Here is a 13,251-nt window from a genome sequence, read left to right on the forward strand (position 1 = left end):
TTCCGTTCATTCCGGACCAAGGGAGAAAATTATACTTTGTTGCATTTTTCAGGCGTTTTGGTTCCTTTTCACACCACACTGATTGCTCTGGTCCGAATCAGTTGATGAAACGAACCAAAATGCAGTCACGTGACAACATCCACATCACTCGTTGGCCAGATGGGTCGTGAACATATTTCTGCAATTCGATTGTCAGAATTAACGTGCGGGCAGCTGTTTAGTCCAAAAATGCGCCGTTCTTTGGCAATTGGGTCTGTTCGAGGTCGGATCACTTTCTCACCACAAACGAACCGCTCCTGAGTTCGTTTGAAAGCGTACCGCTTGTTTGGTCCACTTTTGGTGCGCGCACCCGAGTGCGATTGCTACATTCACACCTGCCCAAACGAACCGCACCAAGGGGGAAAACGAACTCTAGTGCGATTCAACAGAACTAAATGAAGCAGGTGTGAAAGAACCCTTTCTAGTTGTTGGAAATACTGGTTAACCTATGGTTTTTTTTCTTGATATTTTGTGACTTTTTCTCATTTATCATGACGAACATGCAAAGTTTCAACATGCTGATGTGTTTTGACATAGCCTATACAAACAAAATTACTAGGCTATAGTAGGTTACGTTCCTGATGTTCACGGGTCAATTTGACCCAAACATTTTAACGCTCTAATGCAACTGTAGGCTACTGACCCAAAATAATAAAATTGCTTGGTTATATTTTGTTATTTTGGATTTTTTACAACCTTATGAAGCTAAAATGAGCTTTTCCACTTATTTTAATACAGAAAAATATTTTGTACGCCACAGATGGTAAAAATGAGCCATCATTTATTGTTTCAATCTACCTGAAATAATATTAAACCTTTGTTTGTTGGTATTTTGTGACTTTTTTTCATTTATCATCATGCATGCAAAGTTGCTGATGATAACATGCTTGATAACAAATAAGCTCTCATTTCTATATTCAAGATATCTGAAATACCTAGCTTTTAACCTTTTATGATTTTCAAAGGCAGCTTTACAGAGCCAATAAATAAATAAAAAACATTTATTTGATTGTTTTTGTTATGTTTTGTTTCTCACTCCCATATGAGTGAATAATGAGCTTTCCCACAATTTTGCTTAGTGTGGCACAAGACTTTGGCATAGACAGCATGAGCTCCCGAAGATTGACATTTAAATAAGTAATTTCACAGGTTTTTGATGATAGGCTACTGATAAGAAGATGTTTCCCAGTTAGAGGATGCTTCAGAGATTGAGGAAAATGTTGTTGAAGATACAGAAAATGAATGAAACTAGGGAAACTAGGGAACTATGTCTATAGGAAACTAAAGGGAAAGTTAACTTAGGAAAAGTAAACATTATTTTCATTATACAGCTACATTTAATTGTTCAGTTATGATGTTATAAGCATAAAATGTATAAGAAAAAAATAAAACGTAAAAAAAAATGATGCAAAAAAGGCCAGTAGGCCTATACTGTTTATAAAAAGAAAAAGGTTTTAAAAATGGTTAAAAAACAATTTGACCAATTTGTCAATTTGACCCGCTCCGTAATAGCCTACACGGAAATCGAACAGTGCACGAGGGTACGTTCAGCATATAGCACTTATTTTAGATTTTTTTAATGTTTGACAACATCTTCCTCCACTCTTTGAACAATTTTAATTAACATTAGCCTATTCGTTATTAACAAAGCTAATAAGACGGATGAGATAACACAAGTAAATGAAAGACCTATGGATTAACCTTTCAAACGAATGCGGTTCATTGTTATTTTTTAATGAAAACACAACAACAATAAAATAGTAGGCTACAATAAAAAAACTCCTGCATAGTATTAAACTTTAATTAACAAAACGATTAAGACGGAATAACAACAGCATAGGCTAACAAATAAATAAAATATATTTGAAAATTTTACCTTTAAAACGAACGCTCAGTTTTGTGATCACACTGTTATTTCACCTTTTTGTTGTTGTTTTCAAAGACAAACTCACTTTTTATATTAAACAAATAAATATTTCTTTACTAACAAAATCTTGCGCTTTTTCCTCCGCTATGTCCTATTGTCCTGTCAATCATCTCGCTGTCTCACTCTCGCGGCTAGAGTTACAGTACAATTTTATTTACCATCATCGCGGTACCCACCACCATCAGCAGTTTTGCATTACAGTATTTGCAATAGCCACCCCTTGTCCAAAACTGAGCGTATTGTCTAAAAGAAGAGTTATGACTGCTGCGTATGCACTTGACTGAACATTGCTTCACCCGCTGCGCTGTCTAGCGCAGCACCAGACAGATTTAGGCTAATAAAACCGTCTGGGTGCAGATTAATATTTAATATTTCTGATATATAAATATTTCTCTGAAACGCGTTAAGTTGCACATAAGTAAGCCCAGGACCTGCCATGAACAGTTTAATATGCGGTACGCAGAGCCATAGGACTATTATTTTGTTGAATAAACCTGGGGAACTACCGATGACGTCACATGCTCAGATTTTCTTGACCAATCGGCTGACAGGGGCGCCTCATGACCGTCCACATGTGCAAAACAAATTTTGAAGTAATTTATTCGTTTTTTGCCTATAAACTAAAAAACGAAAAATCAAGCCGAAATCTCGTTTTTTTCGTTTTTTGGAAAAAACGAAAAAACGAATAAAGGCGCCGTTTCTCGTTTCTGCTTATTTCATTTCAAATAGGAAATGAAATGGACGGAAGATACCCTGATTCTGGAGATACAAGAGACCTTGAGTATTTGTTTAAAACAATAACAGTGTAGGTAGAATACATTTATTTGTATTTCATACACAGTTTACCAAAAAGTGTCCCAGTTTTGCTGACTTCACTCTATCTAATAAATTAAAATTGAAGCTATAAACAAAGTATCTGTAAACAAAGTAATTTACATTTTCTGCAAATAAAAATGTAGGTTATGAGAAGCTCTAACATAGACCAGACGCTTGTCTGCTTCTCTTTATAATAAGTGTGTTGCTGCTCTCTGCTGGAGGAATTATGCATTGCAATATTAAACACATTACAGTTACAAATGTGTTGAATATAATTCCAAATGAATATATGGAAAAGAAAACAATGTTTACATACAAATGTGGTCTGAAACTTTTCTGTTTGTTGTACACAACCATTCCAGTTAATTTAATAATTTATTAACATATTGTTAATTGTGCTCTTGGTAACAGTAGTAAATACACTTGATATTATACACATTTGTTCCAAAAATAACTTTAAAATGTTCAGTTTAATATGTATTATATTTATATATTTATCAAAGATCAATTATTTTTGTGTGTGAAATAAAGTGTCCAGTCAGTCAGTCATCAGTCAGTCTTGTATGTTGTGTGTGCAGTGACAGGCTTTGATGCTGAATATAACCTGCAGTGTTTCTCTATCAATCTCCTGTAAGTTTAGAGTGACATTCTCTCCACGCTGACATATGACTGACACGAGTCTGTCCTCAGTGAAGTGTCTCTTCACACTGGAGGAGGAGTCCCGCTCATCAGCGCTCACACTTTATTGATATATATGGAGAAAATAAAAATGCTGCTGTGTGATTTGTCAGTGATTGTGTTTGATGATTTGCTCTGTTGTGTCTAATAAGGTAACAGTGAGTGTCATTGGCAGCTGTGAGAGTCTCTCTCTCTTTAGGGGACTGACAGGAGCCAGTTTCTTCAGTGTGTTTGAGGGAGCAGAGGAGAAACAGAGTCAAACAAACAGTGTGACGAGCAGAAGAAGATGGAGGGATTTCTGACACTCGTTTTACTCTCCTCTATAGTCACTATAACCACATCTGGTAAGTGCAAAATAGGCTGTAAAGATATCAAATTTTACCTTTTTAAATCAGTAGTTTGTTTATGATGGCATTATACCACTAGAAACTGAATAGAAGCCTTTGTAATATCTAGAAACTATATCTTGACACTAGATCATTAATTATCAATTACATTTTATAAATTATTTGAGCTTTTACAGGAGACCGATTTGTTATATACTCATGCCCAGCTTTAGTTGTCCAGTTCAAAATATTTTTATATATTTCTATTTACCAACTTTTTACATCTTATGTTTCTTGACTTTGCATGATTCGATCCCTTTCTCTCTTTCATGTACAGATTTTGAGACTGTGAGGTTAGTTGGTGGTAACAGTCCCTGTGCTGGTAGAGTGGAGGTTCATCATGATGGTCAGTGGGGAACAGTGTGTGGAGATGACTGGGATATGACTGATGCTGAGGTGGTGTGTAGAGAGATAGGATGTGGAGAGGCTCTAGAGGCTGTGGGTGATGCTCACTTTGGATCAGGATCAGGACCAATCTGGATGGATGATGTGGCCTGTAGTGGATCAGAGTCTACACTGAAGAACTGTACATCAGAAGAATGGGGTGTTCATAACTGTGGTCATCATGAAGATGCTGGAGTCAGATGCTCAGGTGAGCGGCTCCATACATCACTCTGTTAATGCATCACAGACTTTCATTAATAAACATCTTACATGCAGTTTAAAATACTTTTATGTAACTTTTTCTTCAGAGCAAATCATAAGCAATCTAATTGATGAATAGTTTAGTTTATTGTCTTAACAACTCAATTTTATCTATTATAAAATCTATTATTAATGAAAGGACTATTGTTTTATGTCCATATCATAATCATTGTGACATATGGTCTTCTCTGTTGTGTAAATAAAATCAGAAACCAAAAACTACCGAAAGCATAGTCTTGTTGCTGGTTCTCACCTGTGTTCTGGGAGAGTGGAGATGCTTCTTGTAGGCGGCTGGGGTTCAGTGTCTAACCTGCGATATTTATTTTGACATTTTCCTACTAATTGGCATTATATACATGCTATGTATTTAAAAGTGAATGTTGTTATTATTAAACACACTCTTAAACCTACCACTCTAAATAAATCTATTTTGTATGATTTTATTTAATATAAACAGATCATAAACATCCCAGACTTTCCGAGGGGATTCACCTGTGTTCTGGGAGATTAGAGGTGATTCATGGGGACACCTGGTACACAGTGTGTGACGCTGCCTTTGACCAGCAGGATGCAGAGGTTGTGTGTAGAGAGCTGGACTGTGGGGCTCCTGTACAGGTGCTGGGAGAAGTTGCTTTTGGAAAAGGAGACGCTCAGATGTGGACACAAGAGATTCAGTGCAGAGGAAATGAGTCTCAGATTTACTTCTGTCCAACATCACCATCACACAACTGCACCAGTGACAATAATGTGGGCCTGATCTGTTCTGGTAAATTATCAATATTCTGTCTCTCTTCATTCTCCTCTGTCAGCTGCATTATACACTATTTTAACTTCTGTTCTTTATTCAGGTTACACAGATGCTAAACTGATGAATGGTTCAGACTCTTGTTCTGGAAGAGTGGAGCTTCGGTTCCTCAATGAATGGGGCTCAGTGTGTGATGCATGCTGGGATATGAGAGCTGCCAGTGTCCTCTGTAGACAGCTGAACTGTGGGATTGCTGTGTCTGTTGTGGGATCAGACTGGTTTGGAGAGGGAAGTGGTGAAATCTGGGCTGATGTGTTTGATTGTGACGGGAATGAAACAAAACTCTCAGAATGTTCCGTCTCTTCATGGAGTCGAGCTGAATGTTCGCATGGACGAGATGTTGGAGTCGTCTGCTCTGGTGAGCAAATTCACACTGTGATGAAGTCATTGGTTTCAGATTAAAATGTTGTATACATTTTAGATAAATACTGAATTACAAATAAATACTCTCTCCAGGGAGTGAAGCTCATCTTAGGAACTGCAGCTCTCCAGAAACTCTCAACTGCAGCTCCACACAACAGCTGTCAATCAAACACTTTGGTGAGAAAATCATCATCTGGGCAGATTTAGTTGTTAATGATAAATAATGTTCATGTACAAGCACTGTTTTTCTCTCTCTGAATATCAGGTCGCGGGTCCATCAGGCTGGTGGGTTCTGGGGGAGACTGTGCAGGGAGGCTGGAGGTTTTTCACAGTGGCTCATGGGGGACAGTGTGTGATGACTCCTGGGATATTAAAGATGCCCATGTGGTGTGCAGACAGCTGCAGTGTGGAGTGGCCCTCAGTAACCAGCAGGTACCAGCCTGGTTTGGTCCTGGTTCTGGACCCATATGGCTGGATGAGGTGGAGTGTGAGGGGAATGAGACGTCCCTGTGGAACTGCTCTTCTCCAGGCTGGGGGAAACATGACTGTCAACACAAGGAGGATGTAGGAGTCGTGTGCTCAGGTAAACGGTAAAGTAAAATAATGTGATTGATTTTTAAATATATCATTTCAAATGTTTAAAGGGATAATGTAAAGATGGTAATTTTTGCTAAATAAACACTAGGATAATCAGGAGTGGATGGATCATATTTAGCAACAAAGACCATCTTACTGTATGATGGTCTGATAGACAGCACTGCCATGGATGCCGCTACTTTTGAAATATTTTTTTATTGACCAAGCAGAATCAAGTAGTACATAAGATTCATAATATATTATAGAAATATAATTATCTTTTTCAGATGCTACCAGTATAGCAGTGTGCATTAGCCTTGTATTAACCAGTTATTTTGGTGAAATGTTAGATCCAGAATTGCTCTTTTTCTATCTAGAGTTTAAAGAGATCAGGTTAACTGAGGGCTGTGAAGGGAATGTGGAGGTTTTCTACAATGGATCCTGGGGTAATGTGTGCTGGAACCAGATGGAACTAGACACAGCGAGTCTGATCTGTCAAGAGCTGAACTGTGGAAGATCTGGTGTTTTGTCTGATTCTACATCAAGACTGGAATCAGCTCGTAACTGGCTGGATGAAGTGAAATGTCGACCACATGATTCAAATCTGTGGCAGTGTCCATCTTCACCCTGGGGACAGAATGACTGTGGTGAAGGTGAAGTGGCCAAAATCACCTGCTCAAGTGAGATTATGTTTAAATAATGTAAGATGGTCTCAGTAGTTATGTTTCTTTAAACACAATGTTAGTATATAATGTGGTGAATAAACTGTTTCTGAAACACTAAACTAATTTGATGGACAGAGCCTAAAATGATTTATGAGGCTTAAATTATGTTTTCACATTGATTTGTTTCACTGAGAGAAGTTATGATTTTTGAGTCCTAATGTTCAGTTCTCTTAATATTTAATCTCAGAGGAGGAGAATCCTGAGTCTCCTCAGAGTCGCCTGACATGTTCTACCTCTCCATCTCCTCACCAGAGACAGTGTTCAAGTAAGATTTTTAATTTAAGACTGTTTTCCATTAAAATGTGCATTTAAATTTAAAAATAAATTTAGAATGTATTTGCATTTAAAAATCATAATCAAATTCATAAATGTAATCCACTAATCATACATTTAAAGCTGTTCAGTTTCAGTGTGTTTTGTTGTGAATGGTGTCCTGAAGCTGGTCAGTGATGTTGCTGTGTGTGATTTAGATCATGTTCCTCTCAGACTGAGTGGAGGTTTGGGCCGGTGCTCTGGGAGGCTGGAGGTGTATCATAACGCTGTGTGGGGTTCAGTCTGTGCTGATCTGTGGGACATCAGCGATGCTCAGGTGGTCTGCAGGCAGCTGGGTTGTGGAGCAGCACTGAGGGCTGATGGGAATTCAGTCTTTGGTGCTGGTGAAGGTGTTGTGTGGCTGAACAGAGTCGAGTGCAGAGGGAATGAGATTCACCTGTGGGACTGTCCTCTCTCCCTGAAGAACCACACTGACTGCTCCCACAAAGAGCACGCTGGACTCACCTGTGCAGGTCAGAGCAAAACACTGACCGATAATAGTGATTTTCACATCATTTTAGTGCTACTAACTGTGTATTTGCATGATTTTTAATCTGTCTGTGTCTGTTTTGCCAGATTTGTCAGATTTGTCAGTGTCCACTACTCCTGCCACAACAACATCAGCTTCTCCTCCAGTTTCTCCTCCAGTGCGCTCAACATCAGTCACTCCTCCACAAACTCCTCCAGTGTCTCTCTCTGTGCTTGTGGTTGTACTGGGAGTTTTGCTCTTACTGCTCTTAGTGCCACTGCTTATACTGATTCAGCAGAACAGAGTGATGAGGAGAGGTAGGAGAGATCCAGAGACTGTCATATTGTGTGTTATTCAGTGTGTGATCAGTCATGTGTTGTGAACTGACAGCAGGTTTGTCTGTCTACACTCACAGCTCTCTCTAAGAGGAGGCACAGGACGACGACTGAGGCCGTTTATGAGGAGATTCATCACAGACACAATCACTTCACTCAGAGAGGTGAGACATGAGCCGTGAATCTTATTTAATATGATTAATAAGAGAGTCTGTCAGACACTTGATGTTCATCTATTATTAGTCCTGTTAAACCTCCGGCTTTAAACCAGAGAATTCCTCACAGAAAACCACAGAGCTGCAGGTGCATGTTTATGTGTGTGTGTGTGTGTGTGTGTGTGTGTGTGTGTGTGTGTGTGTGTGTGTGTGTGTCTGTGCGTGTATGTGTGTGTGTCTTCCTGTGTGTATTTTGGGGGTAATTGAGGGGTTCATATTTTTCTAAGTCTAGGCGCAGGTGTGTGTGTGTGTGTGTGTGTTTGTCTCTTCCTGTGTGTATTTCTGGAAGGCAGTGAGGACTGGGTTCATGTGAGGATACATGTGTGTTTGCTAATAGGCCTAAAACAAAAAAACATGGTATTTCTGCCTCTAATGCTTTTAATTAATTAATATTTGTGTTGTGTTGTAAGTAACACAATGCTTCATGATCCAAAGGAGAAATGAGGATTCAGTCTGTTTGTAATGATGAACATGTTTCTGACTGTTCTGCTGTCCTTTAACAGGGAGTCTCGTCTCTGAAGAACTGCATTCTGGGTATGAAGATGCTGATGAGCTTCTCTCAGGTTAGAGGGCTAAAGTAGATTTAAATCAATAATTTGTTTTACAAATGTAAAAAAAACTATTTACACATTTTAACACTAATTCAACTGTTCACAATACTAAAACTTTGATCTTATTAGAAAAAGAGTTCAAGACTGCATATTATGATGATGTCACCAATGGCAGTGTCCTGAAAGGTCAGTGATCCCGCTGTGTCCCAATCAGAGGCTGTGTCCCAATCAGAGGCTGTGTCCTCCGGAGGTCGCATCTGAAGACTGCATACGTCACTGAGTCTCATTTAAGAAAAATACCCGTTAGATTGCAAAGTAAGAAAGAAATTTCAGTATTTTACACCTCATGAGGAATAACAGTCAATTTTATTACGGTTACTTCTCTTAAATAAGACATCCTTGATGAGGTATACAGCCTTCAAATGCGACGACCGGAGGACACAGCCTCTGAATTGGGACACAGCAAACATTCATTACCCAAAACCTGCAACAGTATATTTTACATTTATTTTGTTTCCAAAAATATTAAAAAATGCCCAAATTATACATGTTTTGATGCAGAAGAGATGATGAAGGAAATCACACCGGGATACTATGATGATGTCATCACTGATGGACTGAAACCAGATCGTGAGACAGGTGTCGTTCGGTTATTCTATAATAGGAAGAAATATTTAAAATATATTAAAATCTGTATATATGTATATATAGAAATATATATACATTATATATTGTCTTATGTTAAATTTACAGAATACACACCTGAGAGCTATGATGATGTAATGACAAGTGGACAGAACTCTATCAAAAATGGTGTTTACTTTTTATTGTTATTGGTGTATTTTCCATAATCCTTTTATAGTGATTTATGATATTATGTATTAATCCCATTACATTGTAAGATATAATGCAATGTTTGTTCTGTCTATATGTTCATGTGTAGTGGACACGCCAGAGCATTATGATGATGTCATCATTAATGGACAGATCTTTCGAGATGTAAAAGGTGAGTCACACAGAACTGCATTTCATGATCACCTTCACCCACTAATATTGAACATTTCTACCATTAATGAATCATCACGACTTTATCAGGAGTAAATCTAATAATCTCAGACATTCATGAGGTGAAAGAGATCAATAACATCATTAATGACACAAGCTGATTTACAAACTACAATGTGAGGTTTTTATTTCACATATGAATCAGAGGGAGATCAGGAGGAGTATGATGATGTGAAGAACAGCAGTGAAGATGAGAGGAACCTGTTGGGTAGGTTATTGAACATTTCTATAACCTATATCTGCTTTTATTTGTTATGTTGCTCATTTAATCTACATCTTGGTGCATTAAAACAATGAAAATATGAGTTTGCTTTTGTTTTTAAAAACAGATTATGATGATGTGGAGGAGGAGTCAAAGAAAGAAGGAGGAGCCATATGACTCACTGACCACACCCACTGCCTCTTCATCAAATCATATTACAGTTCCTGGAGCAACTGGGAGATTCTTATGTTGTTTCTAATGCATCAGTGCCTTATGTTTTTATGCTATTTCAAATATTTTTGTATGAAATGCTATGTTCCGCAAAATTTGATTCAGTATTTGGCCTGTTATTTTTCTATTGATATCAATGGATACTCAAAAGATATGTTTTTTAATCAATGAATTAATTTGTATGAACTTAATGAATTCATTTTTTTTAAAGAACATTTGCAGGATAGTGGACAAAAGAAAATGTAGGGAAATAATTTTTAGTTACAGTATTTTAGGCAGTTGACAGCACTATCCAATGACAACATTTCAAATCAATTTAGAGCATAACAATTCCCAATGCAGTTTTATTTAATACATTTTAGTGATAACAACAAAAAGGTATGCAAAGATAATTGTACGAATAATTTTGGTCATCAATAAACAAATAACACACATTTAAACACCAATCTCAACTGCAGTTTATTGTGTGATGGTCCATTTTAAATTTAAAATGCGGTAAATAATTGTAAGTTTTTTAGTCTTATTTTGTGGTTGATAGAATATTTTGCATTAGCTCATCTGCAGGTTGATGTTGGACTGTCCATTCTTGGTTTTTATTTTCAACAACTTTTCAAAATTTCTTAATTTCATAATTAAAAATTTTCATCTTTCAAAAATTCATACAGACAGACATAATAAGACATGTATCAATCATTTGCCAAATAATTGACAGGGCGCTGAATATGTTTACATGATATTAAATACAAGACAAGGTAAACATATAAATATATTCCATCTTTTCTTTTCTTCTTATCTAATCGTATTAAAAAGAGTAAACTAATCCAGTTACCTCAACATGAAAGTAAGATGATAATACTGAATTATTTTATTTATTGTAATTTTTATTATTATTTATTATACCTATATTACTTCAAGACATGCAAATAAAGAAACACAAACAGCATTTTTGTATTGATTCTCAAAACAAAGTAATAAATAACAACAGAATACAAAAAACAACAACTGGGGGGATTACAAATAATGAGAATTACATGACACTGAAAAAAATAAAATAATTGCAAACAGATAATAATACTTTTTTGTTCTCAGACAATGTATAATTGAAAAGAGGTATTTTTTTTTTTAAAGTTCTTTGATAAAAACAAGAAAGAGAGGTTTAGCATTTAGATTTATGAATGTGGAATTTAGGAATTTGTGGAATTTTATTGGGTGAAGCAAAACACAATTTGCCAACAGGAGTATTGACCAAACTCAGAGAGACTGGAAGTAGAGATCGAGCACCTCTCAATAATAAAGCAAGAACACCTGAAGGGATTGAACCCTTCAAACATGAACAGCAGATGGATGGATGTGACGCCAAGTTTGCTATAAAACACGGTGAGTTTCGGTGTAATGAATGGATACTTTGTATTTCAGTCGTGGACATGGATTGAGTTGGAATATTGTTGATAATGCTAAATCAAGTAATGTAGCGGGAATCTCGAGAAGTTCAGACGGAATGGAGCAGGCGCGATAAATTGAGTGAATAAATGGATGTTGCTGTTCTAGAAATGTATTTACAATAAAATCACTGACCAGCACACGTATAATTTGATGTTATGTTGGTCTAGGGGGAGATATTAACTGTTAAAAAGTATTATTTTATTTTTCCCATTTAAAAAAACCCAAGAAGTTTTATAATTTGCCCCTTTCTTTTATGGCTTCATTTGACAGTTTCATTAATAAACACTAACCTTTAGAAACGATTCTTCTTATTCGGTTCTTATTATGATAAGAGAACCTGCTGAAAATACAATAAGCTTATCACTCTCACTGCTACAGTAGCTTATATTTACATCATTGTCATTCTGTGTACTGTGTATTACAATAGCCTACATTATAAAGGCAGACAAAGAATACAATTAATGTGCTATGAATTGAACTATAGGGTGAAGTCAGCAAAAGTGGGACATCAGCTAAAATGGGACAAATAAACTTTTTGGTATAGGCCCAGTGCTCTTTAAAAAATAATTTGCGATAATGGTGGGTGGTCGTGAAATGTTGTCACAACAGTAGGCTACTTCATTTTGGTAACACTTTAGAATAATGGTCCGTCATTAATAAGGAACTGCAGGGAGTAATGCAGGACTACTGGGTTGTAGGTTAGACCGGGGACAGTTGCAACACTTTTTGCATTTCTCTGTTACTCTGAGACTATTTGGACTAGACCAACCAAATTTGTATATTAAACTTGCATCTGTCTGCTAATTACCCATACCATTTAAAGATGATTATATAAGAGATATCGATCACAGTATTTATTTGAATGGAAGAAGCCAGATGTTGCAACTGACCCCGACCCAGGGACAGATGCAACATGTTAAAAATACCTTTAATTTAATTAATTAACTTAAGCTTTTTGTCTCAATGAGCATAGAATTCTGAAAATATTAACTGTTTTAGGCCTACTATAATATTATAGTATTATTTATTTATACAATAATATTATTGTAGCCTATTATTTATTTATTTATTTAGTCATATCTATCAAATAACAGTTATTGAGTTTTGTTTGTTCATGTGTAGAACATTGGCCTACATAGATTCAGTGTGCAGGTGTTACCGATGCTATTCAATCTCTCCACATTTCAGTGTCAGACAGGAAGAATTGAACAATTTGCAATGCAACAAACTTTTATTAAACATGCAATTTATAACTTGTTGCAACCGTCCCCAAACCTATCAGCCATGACAGAACATCATACGCCTGCTAGACACACTGACTTTGACACATGCTAACCATGTCACTTAGAGGTCAACAAAACAATAATTCAAACTAAGTTTTGATTAATTCTTACAAAATTTCAGGACAGTATGACAAAAATATATCTCATGAAAATTTTTACTTTCATACCTCCAAAACAAGTTTTGT

General features: G+C 36.5%; 1 protein-coding gene across 1 annotated transcript in view; it reads left to right on the forward strand.

The window, feature by feature from the left end:
* LOC307157715 (antigen WC1.1) overlaps positions 1-10,784 on the forward strand; it is a gene marked incomplete at its 5' end in the record, with an annotated part of 29,388 nt that extends 18,604 nt beyond the window's left edge. The window contains 17 exons of the mRNA XM_079869640.1: positions 4,124-4,438; positions 4,949-5,257; positions 5,340-5,654; positions 5,753-5,836; positions 5,925-6,242; positions 6,613-6,915; positions 7,148-7,225; positions 7,431-7,745; positions 7,849-8,058; positions 8,157-8,240; positions 8,795-8,854; positions 8,972-9,028; positions 9,404-9,481; positions 9,596-9,655; positions 9,786-9,848; positions 10,053-10,115; positions 10,237-10,784. Of these exons, the coding sequence (XP_079725766.1) occupies positions 4,124-4,438; positions 4,949-5,257; positions 5,340-5,654; positions 5,753-5,836; positions 5,925-6,242; positions 6,613-6,915; positions 7,148-7,225; positions 7,431-7,745; positions 7,849-8,058; positions 8,157-8,240; positions 8,795-8,854; positions 8,972-9,028; positions 9,404-9,481; positions 9,596-9,655; positions 9,786-9,848; positions 10,053-10,115; positions 10,237-10,286 (2,762 nt within the window). The 3' untranslated portion in view covers positions 10,287-10,784. The remainder of the gene's footprint in view (positions 1-4,123; positions 4,439-4,948; positions 5,258-5,339; positions 5,655-5,752; positions 5,837-5,924; positions 6,243-6,612; positions 6,916-7,147; positions 7,226-7,430; positions 7,746-7,848; positions 8,059-8,156; positions 8,241-8,794; positions 8,855-8,971; positions 9,029-9,403; positions 9,482-9,595; positions 9,656-9,785; positions 9,849-10,052; positions 10,116-10,236) is intronic.
* Between the last annotated feature and the right edge of the window lie 2,467 nt (positions 10,785-13,251).

Source organism: Squalius cephalus, assembly GCF_949319135.1.
Source record: "Squalius cephalus genome assembly, chromosome: 4".
NCBI classification, from domain to species: Eukaryota; Metazoa; Chordata; class Actinopteri; order Cypriniformes; family Leuciscidae; genus Squalius; species Squalius cephalus.